At 42.2% G+C, this 18,316-nt stretch overlaps 1 protein-coding gene and 1 long non-coding RNA gene across 2 annotated transcripts in view; one reads left to right on the top strand and one right to left on the bottom strand.

The window, feature by feature from the left end:
* Positions 1–2,477: 2,477 nt before the first annotated feature.
* Positions 2,478–10,806, bottom strand: LOC144263219 (uncharacterized). Its single transcript, XR_013345770.1, has 3 exons — positions 10,686–10,806; positions 6,770–6,924; positions 2,478–5,603 (listed from the first exon to the last, which is right to left on the bottom strand). It is a non-coding gene; the product is annotated as an uncharacterized LOC144263219 (long non-coding RNA).
* A 78-nt stretch (positions 10,807–10,884) lies between these two features.
* ACTR2 (actin related protein 2) overlaps positions 10,885–18,316 on the top strand; it is a 46,802-nt gene continuing 39,370 nt past the window's right edge. The window contains exon 1 of the mRNA XM_077814024.1: positions 10,885–10,967. Coding sequence (XP_077670150.1) covers positions 10,920–10,967 — 48 coding nt within the window. The 5' untranslated portion in view covers positions 10,885–10,919. The remainder of the gene's footprint in view (positions 10,968–18,316) is intronic.

The raw sequence follows: 18,316 nt of genomic DNA, 5'->3' as shown, positions 1-18,316 counted from the left end.
GATTTACTTCTCAAGAAACACTGTGGATTTTGTGTCAAAAGAAAGATCATTTTTATTATGCAGATTAGTTAGTCCCAAAATAATTATACATTTCAGATATCGAAGCACAGTGCAGAATTTATAAAATATTAATTAAAAGGAAAACCTGAAGAAAAATTTCTCTGGAGATTTTTACCAACTTTTGTTATAAGTAGCACCTAATATTACTATAACTGAAAAGTTAGAGAAATGGCTTTTGCTATTTTTTCCACTTTGTGTATTTGACCACCCTCTGCTTTTCACAGCCCCTTGTGCACAGCCATTCCCCTGCATATAGTCAGTTAGACCAAGATGCTATATACATTTGTTCATGTGTGTAAATTTACTCTCATGAGTAGTCCTACTCAAGTCAGAGTGAAGTTATGCATGTGTGTGTGTTTGCAGAATAAGAGCCTTAATTTCCTCCTTGCAAGGAGGAAACTGAAAAACCCTTATAAAAATGTTTTTAAAAAATCAGGACATAATGTAAAGGATGATCTACTCTAAACTGGATTTTGTAAAAAAAAAAAAATATATTCAAATAAAAAAAATGCAAGCTGTCAATGTCCTTTTAGATATGATCATTTTATAGGAACTTCTCAAAAGACTTCACATATGTAAACAAATGTCTTTTGCAGAAAAATACATTTTAGCCACATCTGGATTTGCACTGTAAATAACAAGTAGCTAAATGGTTAGAATTTCACCAAGAGACCCAAAGACATTAATTTGGTGTTCCATGATTACTCGGCAGATGGTAGCACAAATAGTCAGTATACTGATTCATAAAGTTCAAACATTAAACTGCCACAGTGAATTACCATTTTAATTAAAGAAGATCAATCCCTTTAGATTAAACCATGGAAGCCAAAATACAGGGTAGCATGTATACATGATTTGTAAGCAGAAGACTTCTGTCACTAAGGGCTTGATCTCGCTCCAATGAAGTCAATGGAAATTTTGTCATTGACTTCAAAAGAAGTAGGATAAAGTCCTAATGTAATTAGTATTTCATTTCTCTGAACTCTAGGGTACAGATGTGGGGACCTGCATGAAAAACCCCCCTAAGCTTATTCTTACCAGCTTAGGTTAAAAACTTCCACAAGGTACAAACTTTGCCTTGTCCTTGAACTGTATGCTGCCACCACCAAACGTGTTAAACAAAGAACAGGGAAAGAGCCCCCTTGGAGATGTCTTCCCCCAAAATATCCCCCCAAGCCCTACACCCCCTTTCCTGGTTAAGGCTTGATAAAAATCCTCACCAATTTGTACAGGTGAACACAGACATAAACCCTTGGATCTTAAGAACAATGAAAAATCAATCGTTTCTTAAAAGAAGAATTTTAATTAAAGAAAAGGTAAACGAATCACCTCTGTAAACTCAGGATGGTAAATACCTTATAGGGTAATCAGATTCAAAACATAGAGAATCCCTCTAGGAAAAAACCTTAAGTTACAAAAAGACACAAAAACAGGAATACACATTCCACCCAGCGCAGCTTATTTTACCAGCCATTAAACAAAAGGAAATCTAACGCATTTCTAGCTCAATTACTTGTTAACAGAAGTTCTGAGACTGCATTCCTGATCTGTTCCCAGCAGAAGCATCACACAGACAGACAAACCCTTTCTTTCCCCCGCTCCAGCTTTGAAAGTATCTTGTCTCCTCATTGGTCATTTTGGTCAGGTGCCAGCGAGGTTATCTTAGCTTCTTAACCCTTTACAGGTGAAAGGGTTTTACCTCTGATCAGGAGGGATTTTATAGCACTGTATACAGAAAGGTGGTAACCCTTCCCTTTATTTTTATGACAATATTTACTAGAGCTAGGCAAGATTCAAGAGACAAATCGGTCTTGGTTAAAACTTTTGGACAAAATCCTACAGACCTTACTTAGGGCTGGCCTACACACAGTGTGTGTATTTGTTTTTACAGTACTGGTCAGAAATAAACTATGCTGGTATAACTGTGTTCACCCTAGAGGATTGCACCAATTTAATTACATTGGGTTTTAATATAATTAAATCAGTGTAAAAACTGCACGTAGACAAATGCTTAAACAAAACTCCCACTGGACTAGGTGGATGAGGAGTCTGATTCAATATGGTAATATCTAATGGTTCCCAATTTCAACAGGAGATTTGCCTGAGAAAGGCCTTCTAGAACAGACATTATTAATCAGTTGTTACCCTAATGGGCAGAAAGTAATTGCTGGAATTTCTGCTTAACAGAATTTTGTATTTAAAACATTTATGAATAAGTGAATCATTAACCACCTAAAAAGTGAATATTCTAAATATTAGAGAAAAGTGTGTTTAGAGGAATACATCTGCTAGCTGGCAAAGACATTACACATTAATTCAAATCAAATTCAAACATGCAAAGTGTCTGAATTTTCTACTAATGTAGACATTTATAATTTTTAAATAATAAAATTCTTTTACTTTATACCTGGCATAACTGTTAGCGGATAGAAAAGGGCTGGGTGGAAAGAATGCTTTCCCTTCAGGATATACACATAACTTCCATGCTCATTTTGCCTTCTAGGTAATACTTATGTTTAAACACATGTAAGCTCTGTTTGAAACTACTACAACTGGTACCAGTTCATTTTATTTTTGGCGTATATTACTCCAAACTCAAACCAACAATCTCTTAAAATAAGTGGTTCCTATATTCCATGTCAATAGCAAGCATAACATGTTCAGGAATCTGTTTTTAAGCACTTCAAGTGTCATCAAAATGCTGGTGTTTAATTTGTGGCATACAATATGCAGCCTATGAAAGGTCTAATGTGTGTCTATAGACAGTAATTCTCCTTAAACAAGATTCCCTGTAAAATTTTTGTCGTCTTATATTTCCTTGGAAATACAAACACATATCTATATCAGCTTGTAATGTGAGGTTCCTGGAATTGTTTAACACTCTTTCCAAGATAAGAACACATGCCAAGAGGCTCTCGTTACTTCAAGTAAGTGACACATCCCTTTTTGGTGGGCCACCATTTCCCTCTTATAACTCTCAACTTCGGTATGCTTTCGGCTTTACTGAGTCATAGTATCATCCAAAGGTTAGTAGGGGGAACTCCAAGAGCAGCATACGCTAATTCTCTCTTGAAGAGTGAATGCATTATTTCTGTTGTGCCTTGGCAGTCTGAACAAAATAAATAAATAAAAATATCTTACTGCAGTTTTCTGGAAAAGATAGTTTAATCGTCAATAAAAGATGAACTATGATTGATAAGATTTCATGTTTCATTATATAACAGTTCTCATTTTAGTTACAAGGGGCACAACCTGCCCAGGCTTGGAAAGGTCACATGAAGCCTCCCAAAGACAACAGAACCAAAAGAGTTCTACTGTGCAAAGAAATTAGGGACCTGCAGGACAGCCTGCCGTGTAGCCCCTCAAAAAGGAGGCAGACCCCACATATAGAGGGATCCACCAGCAAAAACTCATGTGTAGGTGCTTATAACCCTTCTGCAACCTACTCCCAGGTTGAGGGAGGAGACAGGATTCTATCCTTCCCAAACTCCTCCACACAGCCTATCAGCTCTACTTTCTTGAATCAACCTGTTCTGAACTCCCTGTCCATATCTTCATCTTCTCTTGTTCTGATTCTTGTCACTCCCACTTTCCAAACTCCAATATGCACGTCTGTCTTCTCCCATGTACACAAATACATAACTTATCTCAGCCTTAAAACCTTCCAATAGTTCCACTATCCCCAACCCTTCTCTGTGCATGGTGTGGACTCCATGTGGTACATGCAGCATGTCCTCAACCAGTAGAACCATACCAATTCTACTGTCAGGGGCCCTCTGCACCTACAATGGCAGAATTTTTCCTTGATTGTCTTCACTAAAATTTATACCAGTTCTTATATCACTTCTCTCTGTGAAGCGTTTTGGGATGCTAGTCAGCATACAATTATCACTTCACCACAATATCCTTGCTGCTGCTGATAGAAACTTTTATCCTCTAACATCACATCCATTTATGTATGTATGCAAGCCAGTTCAATTCTTAATGACCTCTAACTCCAGTACTTACCACATTTTTCATACAGAATAATCAAATCATTAAAATTATTATTTAAGGTATTGTGTCCTCTGAAATTTTTTCTAAATGTTCCAACAAATTTTTTTTGAAGAAAATAAGGGATATTCTCAAAATCAGAGATCTTATAACAATGTGTTTTCTCCTGAATCAGAGTATTTCACAGTTATATTTTTAGTGAGGTAAAGTGTTTACAAAAAAATTAATTTTAAAGTCATTCTTACATGCTGAAAAGTGAAGCAGGGAAGCAGAAGGAATGAAGATGTTAAATGCAATGTTTACTCCTCTCAGTGGACTTCACAGTAGCAAAGTGTAAATTGATTTCAAAAACCAAAACCCCTCTTTTTGATTTGAGGAGAGAATGTAGTTCTCTTACGAGGACTCAATTATCAGTGAATCATGTTAAAGTGTTGTTCTTTATATGGTGTGGATGAATTTGAAACCTCCATTCATATTTGAAAGAATCTGCTGCTGTTATCTGGAGATGAAGGTTGGTCTTATGGTTAAGCCACAGAACTGGGAGTCAGATTATTCAGATTCTATTCCTGGCTCTGCTGCAGACTTCCCCTATGACTGTAGTCACTTAGGACTACATTTTCAAAAGTGGTATCTTATTTTGGGTACCTCAATTTTTCATTGCCAAACTTTAGACATCTAGGACCTCATTTTCAGAGGTTATGAATACCCAGATGTCCCACTGACTTCAGCTGGCGTTATGGGTGCTCAATCCCCCTTCAAATCAGACCTTAGGATGCTTCATTCTCCACTCCTGCGAACTCATGTAGTTTACCCCTGTAAAATGTGAGTGTAAAATGCTACCAATGGCAAAAGTGAATGGAGAAATCTAATTTTGTAGCATTTCCCACCCACTTTGCACAGGTCTAAATAACTACACAGTGTTCAAGGCAGTGGAGAGTCCACTCCAGAATGCCTGAGGGCTAGAAAAGAAAGTTTTCCCCACCTGTAACAGGGCATAGCAGGACCCCCTTTGCTCCTGCCTCTACTCCAAAAACCACTAAGAGACCTTCTGGCTCTGCAATCACTGGTGCAGTTTATTTACAGCATAAAATCCCACCACCCTCTCACCATATACAACAGGGGGGGGTTCCATCTGAAGGACTTCCCAGCCTCTACAGCTATGAGAGACAAGCTTCCACTCTCTGGCTTCCACCTTTCCTTCCTTTGAGGCTTTTATGCAGCCCCAGGCTAACCACCTGGCAGCTATTTCCCCTTTGCCAATCAGGCACAAGTTTCTCTAGCCAGCTCCAATTTCTCTCCCTTAATGGGAGCTGGCCTGACAGAGGGCTGAGCTGGACTCAGCAGTTCGTGTCCAGCACCCTGTTACACCACCCCACAAATAAATGTTAAAGATGTTCCCCCCTCCACATAAAAATATATATTTTATTAGATGTCAAAGTCTCTATCTCTAGAATCATAGGGCTGGATCTACAAAAGAACATTGCAATTTCCACAGAAAGGTTTTGTGTAGTTAAGCTCCTTCCAGCATCATCCAACCAGAATTAGTGTAACTGAGAAAGAAAAACGAGTTAGCTTTAGAATTCTGATCAAAGTCCTTCCCTTTATTTTTCTCATAATAGTCATAAGTAATTTCTTTACAAAGAAAACACATTCATCTACAATAAAAATGGCATTCTGCAATCAAACATGAAACCAAATTGGCAAAATACAATAGAGATATACCCCAATTTTACAATAGTCTCACAAGATATTCAGAACTTTAGCAAAATCAGGATTTCATAACTTTTGGTTTCAATACAATTTTTGGGCCACGAAAAAGTGGTTGTTAATGTGGTGATTTGGATTTTTGACATTTGGGAAACTCAGAGATACTTTATTGTAATGAGGTGGTCATAATCTGCCACAGCAGGAGGAGCCAGCCCATCTGTCAAATGGCTTATAAAAATTGTAAGTAGTTGCACTTGCTAAACATTTCTGACTTGTTTTATATACTATTTTACAGTCCACCAAATCCTATGTAATGTTTAGTCAATTTTAGGGCTAGTTTTGTGTGGACTACAAAATGTATTGTTTAGTGAAGTTTAGATTAATGAGGTTCTTTTGTATTAATATGATAATCTTGGCAGCAGAATAATACAGCACAGTAAAAAAAAAAAATAGATCAAAACAATGAAGACTAGTTTGATAATAAGGAAACACTTCCTGGTAACACTTCAGGTGCAATTTCTCTCCCCTGACTCTGCTCAATGTGGGTAGAAACTGGCCTCAGCTCCACAGCAGGCAAAGAGTAAGTGCACCCCCGCACCCTCACGTGTAAAGGACATGGTGAGGAGTGGGAGCAAGGGTTGGAACAGGTATGGTAGTGGTGCAGCTGCAGGACACTGTGTGCCATTAATTCCCAGCTTGCAAACAGTCTCTTTGTAACCATTACCAAATGGCAGCATTTAGAACAACTCACACTGCTCTGAACTAGGTTGGGGCTGACCAAAATATTAAGGGAGCTGACTGCACCCCCTTTTCATTTAGTACAGCAAAGAACTCTGGGACAGAATCTGGCCTTTAGAGTTTATTTTTCTCTTTATGTGTGCGGGTAACTTCCATTCACATTAGTGTGGTTTCTGTGTGTATGCACATCAAGATAGCTCAGAGAGACCTCTTAATATGAAAGCCCATGAAAATCCGTTCATATCAATACAGGACAGGTACAGTACATTACCTGATACGCTTCAGCACTCTGCTTAGTCATCAGATTTTTATGCTCTTCTATTGTGAAGTCCTGCTTTCTTGCAAATGCCACAGCACCCTTTCTAACCAGCATACAGTGAGTAGTTTTCTCCATGACTTTGAGTTACAGCAAGTGGTGTTCCAATTCTTTTTCAGAATGAAAATTACATTTTTACACAATTTTTATGCAATGGTTATTTTTTCTAAATCAGTACAACAACAAAAACAAGGGCTAAAAATACCTAAAACTAAAACCAAGACATATACAAATATTAGGTTCCAAGAATAGGAAAAAGAAAAGGAGTACTTGTGGCACCTTAGAGACTAACCAGTTTATTTGAGCATGAGCTTTCGTGAGCTACAGCTCACTTCATCAGATACATACCGTGGAAACTGCAGCAGACTTTATATATACACAGAGAATATGAAACAATACCTCCTCCCACCCCACTGTCCTGCTGGTAATAGCTTATCTAAAGTAATCGTCAGGTTAGGCCATTTCCAGCACAAATCCAGGTTTTCTCACCCTCCACCCCCTCACACAAATTCACTCTCCTGCTGGTGATAGCCCATCCAAAGTGACAACTCTTTACACAATGTGCATGATAATGAAGTTAGGCCATTTCCTGCACAAATCCAGGTTCTCTCACTCCCTCACTCCCCTCCAAAAACCCACCCCCATACACACACAGACTCACTCTCCTGCTAGTAATAGCTCGTCCAAACTGACCACTCTCCAAGTTTAAATCCAAGTTAAACCAGAACATCTGGGGGGTTTAACTTGGATTTAAACTTGGAGAGTGGTCAGTTTGGATGAGCTATTACCAGCAGGAGAGTGAGTCTGTGTGTGTATGGGGGTGGGTTTTTGGAGGGGAGTGAGGGAGTGAGAGAACCTGGATTTGTGCAGGAAATGGCCTAACTTCATTATCATGCACATTGTGTAAAGAGTTGTCACTTTGGATGGGCTATCACCAGCAGGAGAGTGAATTTGTGTGAGGGGGTGGAGGGTGAGAAAACCTGGATTTGTGCTGGAAATGGCCTAACCTGACGATTACTTTAGATAAGCTATTACCAGCAGGACAGTGGGGTGGGAGGAGGTATTGTTTCATATTCTCTGTGTATATATAAAGTCTGCTGCAGTTTCCACGGTATGTATCTGATGAAGTGAGCTGTAGCTCACGAAAGCTCATGCTCAAATAAACTGGTTAGTCTCTAAGGTGCCACAAGTACTCCTTTTCTTTTTGCGAATACAGACTAACACGGCTGTTACTCTGAAACCTGTCATTATGCAAAGAATAGGAAAGATTTTTTTTTATTAAAAATCTTGATTGTTTTTTTTTTTTATGACTTTCAACTAGAGCTTCTATCTTGGCCTAAACATAACAAACACAGACTAGATACAGAACACATTTACACTGCACTCTTAATATTTTGTGCTAAGTTTATATATTGCTAGGTTTTCTCCTGCAAGATTTTTCTGCCCTAGACCCTTTGACTTCAAAAACAATATTCTACACTATAAAGTAATGTTGAAAATACACAGCTCTGATAAATCATGAGTTTGGTTTTGGTGTTGTATTTTGAACCATACAACCTTATGGGTAAATGAGTTGAGTGGTGTCAGCCTCAGTCATTAGTTAATATTTCAGGATTGATGGGCATTAGGTTTCCATAAAAAACTGCTCTAAACCAGTTCCGCCAGTAGAGCTGGGTGAAATTTTTCAGACAAAACCTTTTTCACCATAAAACGCACATTTGGGTCAGCCAAAACAATTTGCAACTTCATGTCTAATTCCCCCAACTGTTTTGGTCGATCCTTCTCCGCCAAACCCTCAAAAAAAAATCCTCCAAAATTGCACTTTTTGACATTTTGTAAAAGAAGTGTTTCAAGTTTGTTTGAAAACTAAGTTTACCTCAATTACATTTTAAAAAGGTTAATAAATCAAACATTTCATTTCGGATCAAAAACAATTTTTTTAACTGTCAGTTCACCAAAAAGTACTAAAGCTTTCATTTCAAGTCAACCTGAAACTTTTTTTTTTTAAACAAATTTCGGTTCAGCTAGCTAGCAAAGCAAAAAATTAGTTATTTGCAGAGTTCTAATTTTAAGGCCCTCACTTTTATCCCAAAACTTCACACATTTTTAAAAAGTGTGTGTGTGTATGTATGTATGTATATAATTTTACATATAAATGTACAGTCATGCCCAGTCAAAGCTGCTGCCACTCCAAAATGACCAGGATGCAGCCCTTCCATTATAGCTGTATCACATTGAATTATTCCATCTTTGCTTGGGTAGCCTCCTTGTCCTACTACATAGCACCCTGTCTTTTTCATCATTCTCAAAAACTGGACATAATTAGTTTAAAAACCTGTTTGGCTATTAGACCCAAATTCTGATTTTTTTAAAAATCTGAATGTTCCCCAAGATTGCACTTAAAAATTTAATATTTTAAAGGCATCAAAGAACAACACAATGGCCACTATTTATTTAGGACCCCCCAACATTGTGCTTATGTGCCTTTCACTATGTTTAATTAGAAAACACTACTTCCAACATTGGCCTGACATCTCCAGTGATACAAGAGAAAAAATGAGAATCTGATACCACATTTCTTGTCCATCTTAATAATGTCATTGAAGTCAAGGGGAATTTGGGGTGTGCAAGAAAAGCAGCTGTTAAGAAGCAAAGTAAGAAAACATGTTTATTTCATTCTTTATTTGGAACCCACTGAGAAATGCAAAATGTTTGCCAAGCAGAAAAGCCCAAAACTGTTAGGGAAGGACATTCTATTTAGAGATTTCGAAGAGGATATTGTAAATATGAGATGGTAAAAATTGTACCAAAAGGGTAAGAGTACTAAAGTCCTTTTAACTATATAAAGGTAGTTTAAAACTGGCCACTGTGTCATTTTATATTTATAAACAACAAAAATGAATAATCTAATAAGTTCATTATATGTAAAGCATCAGAAAATGAAACTAGATGCAAACATGTACTGTAAAATGATCATTTATCCCTCCCCTTGCCTGTATTGAGCTCAACTAATGACTGGATTTAATACACTGATAACACCAACTATTTCTGATTATACATAAGGTGCCTTGCCTCAGGTAGTTCCTTGTTAGAACATGCCTGATGACTTCATTCCATATTTTTCAAATGAGTAGAGGAAGTCAATCTTTTAGGTTTGCAGACACCTAAATAACTCAGAGGGCCTAGTAATTTCTCCTAGGTATTTGGTTGATGAGGGAGGGGTGTTGTAGAGGGAATATTTGGACATGGGTGTGTTATGGATCTCTGGAGCAGGGGTGTCCATGGGGCTGAGGAGCTCTCAGGCAGGGGGTGAGGGGGAGGTCCACAAAGGTGAAACATTGTGGAGCTCTGGGGCGGTGGGGGATTTCCATGGGGATGGGTTGTGGCCCTCTAGGGCCGTGGGATGGGAGGAAACCCACGAGGGCGGGATGCCAAACTCCAGGGCAGTAGGAGGATGTATCTACGGGGGGCAGTTGCGGGGAGAGGTTGTGGAGCTGTGGGCGGCGGGCCAGTGTATGTGGGGGAATTATGGAGCGGTGGGCCAAGGAGGGGATGTCCATAGGGATGGGGGTTGTGTCAGGCTGGGGCCGTGGGGGTATCTATGGGGGTAGAGGGGTGGCGGGGGTGGGGCAGTATTGGAGCTGTGTGTGCACCTATTGGGGGTGGGAGGTGTGGGTGAGGGGCGTGGTGGGGCTGGGTGTTTGCGAGGGTTGGGGCAGAGGAGTGCCTGGGGGCGGGGTAGGTGCCCCTGGGGTAGGGGTGGCGCTGTCTCGGGGGGCTTGGGGCGGGGGGTGCGGCTCTCTGTCTGTCTGTCTGTCGGGGGGGCGCGCTGACTCCCCGGAGCAATCCCGCCGTGCCCGGCCCCGTTCACCTGTCACGGCCCCCTGGCCGTAGTCACTGGCGCCGCGCCCTGCCGGAGGAGCCGCCGCTATGACAACCCCAAAGGCCAGGCCGGAGCGGACCCGACAGAAGACTGGGCGCCGCGAGGGGTCGGACCGCAGCGGGAACGGCAGGCGGCAGCGCCGAGCCGGCCGCTGATTGGAGGCGGCGGCGGCGCGTCAGGCAGCGCGGAGCGCAGGCGGCGGGGGCTCGGGCGGTGCGGAGCATGGACGCGCTGGGCAGGAAGGTGGTGGTGTGCGACAACGGCACCGGGGTGAGCGGCCGGGCAGCGGGCAGGGGACTGGGGCTGCGGCCCCCCGCGGGCTCCCGGGGCAGCGACCGGCCAGCCAGCCAGCCCCGCGGGGCGCCGGCAGCGGGGCCGCTCGCGGGGCCCGGCCGCCCACAGCGTCTGTCACTCGGCACAGCTCGCTGCGGGCGGAGCGGGGAAAGGGGCCGCTCGAGAGATCCGCCGCCCCGCCGGGCGAGATCCGCTCCCCTTCCTGGCACAGGCTCGCTGCCCGCCTCACCTGGCCGGGATCTCCTTCCCCTCTTCCCAGCACTGTCTAGCCGCTGGGATCTTCCTCTCCTCCCGGCCTGCCGCCCTCCCACTTCCCCTGGGATTTTCCATAGGATCTCGGGGCAGGATCCCCTTCTCCCTCCCAGGCCCCCCATCTTCCTCCCAGCCCGCCCCCCCCCCCCCACTGGGATTTCCTTCCCTCCTGGCCTGCCGCCCGCCCCTCCTCCCCCTGCTGGGATCCCTCTCCCCTCCCGGCCTGCTCCTGCCTGCTTCGCCCTACGGCATCTTCATCCCGGCGCCGGCCTGCCCACCTCTTCCCCCCGCCCCCCTCCCCCAAGGGCAGTATCTCCTCCCCCCTTCCCGGCACCGGCCTTCCCCCCCTCCCCCATGGGCAGGATCTCCTCCCCCCTTCCCGGCACCGGCCTAGCCCCCCTCCCCCATGGGCAGGATCTCCTCCCCCCCCTCCCGGCACCGGCCTGCCCCCGCTCCACCGGACAGGATCTCCTCCCCCCTCCCCGGCACTAACCTGCTTCCTTCTGAACCCCACAACCCGCCCCATAAATAAACCTTCATACTGCCCCTAGAGTTCTGCATCCTGCCCATGTGGATTTCCTCCCATTCCACTGCCCTAAAAGACCACAACCCATCCCCATGGAAATCCCCCACTGCCCCAGAGCTCCACAGCGTCTCACCCCCATGGACCTCTCCCCACTGCCTGAGAGCTCCCCTAGATGGGATCCCTTTCCCCTCCCAGCATGAACCCACCACCCTCCCTGGCATCCCATACCAAAGCACAAAGAGGCCTGTAACGTGGAGCTGGAGCAGCTCCCAAGGACACCACCAGCTCAGCCGGAGTTTGGCAGTTCTCAGCAGGATGAGTGGTTAGATGGTGAAAAGGCTTCTGCCCCTGTCTGTGCTGTAGCTTCTTCTGCTGCCACCATAAGCAGGGTTTTGCTGGGGGCAAACTACCTGTCTGATTATTTTTTACAATATAGATGCAGCCTAAGAACAACAGGGTAACTCAGTGCTCTGGGCCTTTCCACCCTTGGGGGCACATCAGTGCTCATTGTGCTGCTTTGGGATAAAGTGGATGCTTGTCCACTAAGCCCAGTAGCTCATATCTCTCATAGGCTAAAATTGACTATTGTTGGCATTTCTTGGTGTGTCTATGTGTGTATAATATTAAATATACTGTGTATAAAAAGAGGATAAAGAGAATGAGAATATTTATAGTTGAAAGATTTTCTTACTGCGAGTTGTGCTTTTACAGGCAGAATGAGGTATTGGAAACTAAACTAATACAAATTTTTTTTTGGCTTTATACTAAAGTAGCCTCTAATTTTGATAATTCTGCTAATAATCCTGCATTGTTTAGGCTAGCCTGCATGTTAAAATATCTTCTTGGAGTGTCTTCAAAAAATTCTGTTCAGTGATGAGTGCAGAAAACAGACGTTGGTTTATATTAAATGACTCTAGCTCACTAAACTATAGGTATGGGTAGAACCAGACAATCACTACGCTCTCTAATGAACTCTTACAAGAAAATAACAGACAGAAACAGCATATCATTATGACTAAACACTTTTCACAAAGTGATCACTCTATCGGTCCTTATCCTCAAAGGAAACCTGCACAACACTTTCAAAAGATGAACCTGGGAGTTTAAGTTCATAACTTTGCTAGACACTAAAAGTCATGGACTGAATAGAGATACTGGTCATGTCTATGCTACAAAATTAAGTCAACCTAATTTACATTGGCATACAGCTGCTGCAGTAATTACATCGATTGTATGTGTGTGTCACGGCACTGCTGTATGTCCCTTTTGTGCCCCATCTCACCTATACGACGAGCAATCAAAGTTAGTATGGCAGGATCGGCGCTGCAGCCGCAAAGCCTCCTCTCCCCATACACCCAACAAATCCAGCAACTCTGTACTCCAGGCGGGAGCGTGAAAGCCAGCATGGTCAGCTGGGAAGATATGATGTGAGTTGTCCCCGCAGAGCAAACAGGAAGCGGAATTTCAAAAATTCCTGGGGCTTTAAAGCGGGGAGGGGGGTGCATGCCTGTGTACCTGGCTGCAGGGCAGCAGAGGAGAAACTGCTTACCAGAGCCGTCATGATGGGCATTGTGGGACAACACCTGGAGGCCACTTAGGGCGACAGGAGCAAGTGCACTGTCTATCACTCCATGTCATCCCTCCAACTTTGTCTCAAAAAGTTCTATGCCACTTGTCAAGGTGATTTTATTACGTCAGTGAAGCAGGAGAGTTAAATCGGTGGGAGGAGCATTGTTGTGTGTACACTTTCACCGCTTTGTCGATGAAACCTGACTTTTGACGACAAAACTGTATGGTTTAGACAAGGCGCTATGCCTACATGACTACTTTTGTCAGTATAATTTATGTCGCACAGGTGTGTGAATAATCCCTCCGAGCGACATAAATTACACCTACGTAAGTGCTAGTGTAGACCCCACTATGTTGGCAGGAGATCTTCTCCAGCCAACATAGCTACCACCTTTTATGGAGGTGGTTTTATTATGCTGATAGGAGAGCTCTCTTCTCTTGACATAGAGCGTCTTCACCAGATGCACCGCAGTGGCTTTATGTGTAGGCAAGCCCTACGTTGATGTAGCTGGTGAGTTATGTTAGTAGGAACAAAATTTTAATGTAGATACATACTTAGGTTGCCATAAGCTGCCTTACGGCAACCTGATTCTATAGTGTAGATCAGACCACTGGATTTATGGCTGCTTATAACAATCTATAACCCACTAATAACGCCTCCCCTTCCTTAACACCCCTCTAGTCATAGAGAGGAAATGGGCCATTTCACCTCGAATGGTCCCTTGAAATATGTATCAACTATGTACGCTAAACAGTCTGTTCCATCTTGTATTTAGCTGTGATTCTCTGAGCCTTGGTCTACACTGCAAAGTTATGTCGATATAATTGTCACTCAGGGGTGTGGAGCAACGTAGTTGTACTGACTTAACTCCCGGTGTAGACAGTGCTAGGTCAATCCTAGGGCTTCTCCCCTGAACATAGCTACCGCCTTTGTAGGAAGTGAAGTACCTGCTACGCCCACGGAGAACCTCTCCCCTTGGCGTTGATAGCGTCTTTGCTAAGTGCTACAGCGGCAACGGTGAAGCTGCAGCACTCTAAGTGTAGGCAACCCTTAGTAAGTTTTGCAGACCAGAAGAGCTATGTGGAGCTTGAAAACTTGTCTGTCAGCAGCAGAAGTTGGTCCAATCAAAGATATTACCTAATGCACCTTGTCTCTCTAGATCACTAAAACAGAGAGTAACTCTTTAAAACTTTTAGTTACAGACTTAGCGCTGTGACCTACAGAATGCCAAAAATTGTTTTTGTCTCTCCTCTTTTCCCTCTTTTGGTAAAGAAGGCCTGAAAGGTTGCGGGGGCTTTGGTTTTTCCCCTCTTATTAGAAATTCAGTTTTTGTCTACCTGGGAAGACTTTATGAACCTGTCAAGATGAGGCCCTGGTCTGCACTACAAACATATGGAAAACTCACACCCCTGAGCAACACAGTTATATTGACCCAACTCCCAGTGTAGACGGCACTGTGTTGACTGGAGGGCTTCTCCTTTCGACAGAGCTACCGCCTCTCAGGGAAGTGGAGTACCTGTGCTGACAAGAGAAGCTGTCCCATTGGTGTAGGTAGTGTCGTCACTAAGCACTAGAGCAGTGCAGCTGTCCCACTGCAGCGCTGTAAGTGTAGACAAGCCCTAGGAAACGAGGTGCTCTTTAAAAACAGATAAGGTAACTCAAGTGAGCTAACATAACTTGAAACTGTCTTTAACACCTCATGTAAATACTGTTTAGCACCTTTACTGCTACGTTTGTTGATATTTAGGGCCCTACCAAATTCACGGCCATGAAAAACGCATCACAGACCGTGAAATCTGGTCTTCCCCCTGTGAAATCTTTTGTGTGCTTTTACTCTATACTACACAGGTTTCACAGGGGAGACGGTTCTCAAATTGGGGGTCCTGACTCAAAAGGGAGTTGCAGGAGGGTTACAGAGTTATTTGGGGGGGGGGGGGTCGCAGTGTTGCCACCCTTCTGAGCTGCCTTCAGATCTGGATGGCTGCAGAGCAGCAGCTGTTAGCTGGGCACCCAGCTCTGAAGGCAGTGTCCTGCCAGCAGCAGCGCAGAAGTAAGGATAGTAGGGCAAATACTATCCTTACTTTTGCGCTGCTGCTGGTGACGGTTCTGCCTTCAGAGCTGAGCTCCTGGCCAGCAGCCGCCGCTCTCCAGCTTCCCAGCTCTGAAGGCAGTGCTGCTGCCAACAGGAGCACAGAGTAAGGGTAACAGTATCACAGCCTCCCCTACAATGACCTTTTGATCCCCTCCCCCCCCCACAACTCTTTTATGGGTCAGGACCCCTAAAGTTACAACACTGTGAAATTTCAAATTTAAATAGCTGAAATCTTGAAACTTGTTTTTTTAAAATCCCATGATCATGAAATTGGTAGGGCCCTAATGATATTATAGCCTACCTAGATTTAGATTTGACAATTCTAATATTTCAAAGGTTAAAAACTCCATTGTTTTTTGGACTGGCAGGGCCTGAAACCTTTAGGTCATCTCTATACATCATATAAAAATGGCAAAAGAATTCTTTGCAGGTTATCTTTATAAGACCTTAAAGCTCTTGAGGGCCTGATCCCGAGAGGTTGATCTCAGTGGTAGTTTTAAGTGCTCTCAGGATCTGTCTCTTTATTGTGGTGTAAGTATGTTTATTTGCAAATATGTTAATTATGGAGACCAAGACCATGACTTACTTTTACTATAGTTCATCTCAAGTATGCAGTATAAGAACTGCTTTTGTCTTTGGTCCAAACTTCAGTCACTTAGGCCTAATCTACACACACTTTTTGTACCAGTGTAACTATTTTGGTTAGGGTGTGATTGATTGATTTTGGTAAACTCAACTAACTACCTGTAGATCCCTAGTGTGGACACAGTTATACAAGTGCTGCTTATTCCCCTTTCTGTATGGGAACAGATGTACCAGTGGAAAACAGCTTTGTACTGATTATACTGGTATAATTTTTGTGTGTAGACAGTCCCTTGGACAAATGCTTAATTTTAACACATAAATAGTCCTAGAAACGTGCTTAATTTTATTGGGTTGGGGCATAATACTTGATGTCATTTAGGTCTGTAGCCACAGTTATGTCAGAAAAATGATTTTTCAACATAGGCAAAACCCAGTTTTTGAGAAGAATAAATTGATCCATAAATTGAGTTAAAGCCATACATTTTCATTATCAAGTCAATATTGTAATAGAAAATGTTATACTATGATAGACAAAGCTGTCTTATTTTAGAATTATTTTTTAATAAAATATTTTCATGATAAAGTGAATGAATACACCATGATTAGCATTAAAAAACCCTTCAGTTACTCAGAAATATAACAGAAAATGTTAAATATGAACTACCTTAGCGGTTGTAGCCAAAATGCTTTAATTTTCTTCTTTAAAAATCTTGAATAAATTGATTGGAAACCTGCAGTTCCTGTAATGCTTACTGTAGTATGTGATTATTGTGGATCTTATTCCAATCTGTCTTTAAGAAAAAGTAATTTTAAAAATGAGTTTTCACAACACGTGTAATGTAGGACAACCTTTAATAAGGTCAGCAGCAGGATCTTAATGTCCACCTCAAACATTCTAGATTTTATGATTTTTTTTTTTTTTTAGAACAAATAGTAAGTTACTTTAGGCCTGGAGTGTTGTCCTAATTATATTTAAAATTCTTTTGTTCGAGAGATTTATACTACTTTAAACTACGTTAACATTGAGACTTGATGAGATATAAGATTATTCAGTATAAAATTGGTCTCAAGACAGGTTTGTGAGCAGATGTAGCTTGTGTATTTATTTTTATTTGAAAGAATATTTATACACTGCATGTTCTTACCACTTGATGACTCAGTGGGAAGTCAGAGCACCAATTTAAACCACAATGCTAAGAAGAGGAAACTATATATGGTAAAATAATTTCTTATACACCGGATTCTTGCACGCACCAGGCAAACTAAGTAACTATTCTTAAAACACACTTGTAAGTATATGTACAATAGACATTTGTTCTGTGCATTATAATGTACGACATGTACATCTTGCAAGGATGTTTTTCAATGAGTAGTTCTTCACTACTTTGTAAGATGCAATGTTGCATTTAAATGTTGCTGCTGTTAAACATTTACAATATGCTTAGTTGTGCTGAACTTGGAATTCGATAACTGCCCCAAGGAACACTTCAATTTTGGTTGCATTAGGGAATTTGTTTGCCAGTGGAAAGAATGGGGAATATCTGCGGTCTTTTTAGTAAAAGGAGATTTTTAGTAAAATGAAAAATGGATTATCCTTGACTAATTACAGATTTTTGAGTGTATTGATTGTATAGTTTGAAGTTCTGGAAAGTTTTTTTAATAAGCTGCTGAAAAATAGGCATTTGTGATTTGATTTTATTTTTTAGTTGGCAAGTGTCACTTTTCGTTTTTACTCCTTTAGCAAGAAATCAAAAACACTCTGGGGCCTTTTCTTCGGCAGCGTTGTTACTCTTTGTGCTGACTCTTAGAATATCCGTTATAGATCAGTAGCGTACATAAAGTGTTATAACTTTGTAGCCATAGTGTCAAATACGTTCAGCCATCTGAAGCCACTGAATTTTAAGTTGACGATGAAAACTGCTGCAATATGAATCTCATCATTAACTTCTAGGAATCCTTTTTAAAAAAAAAAGGCTGACCTCCCTCATTCACCGGATCCTCCTGTAGCCTGGGGAAAGGTTCCCTGAGCTGGGAAAGGAGACCAGGAGTTCAGGTCTCATCTTCTAAATGCTATTTAAATTCCTATCAGACTTGCTAAACTTATTATTGACCAAGGGGCCATGAACCCCAAACCAGAAGATGGGGGACAAGCTGCTGAAAATCCTCCCACTCCCCCGTTTTTAAATAGGTTAGCAGAAAGCTCATACAAAGGCACTGTGAACCCAAATTTCTTATGTAACAGACCCTGCTCTTATCCACTATACTACACTGCCTTTCAGAGTGACTAAGCCAGTTTAGCT

Source organism: Eretmochelys imbricata, chromosome 3 (assembly GCF_965152235.1).
Source record: "Eretmochelys imbricata isolate rEreImb1 chromosome 3, rEreImb1.hap1, whole genome shotgun sequence".
Classification (NCBI taxonomy): domain Eukaryota; kingdom Metazoa; phylum Chordata; order Testudines; family Cheloniidae; genus Eretmochelys; species Eretmochelys imbricata.
The sequence above is the reverse complement of the archived record's forward strand: the minus strand, read 5'-3'. Positions and strand labels throughout refer to the sequence as shown.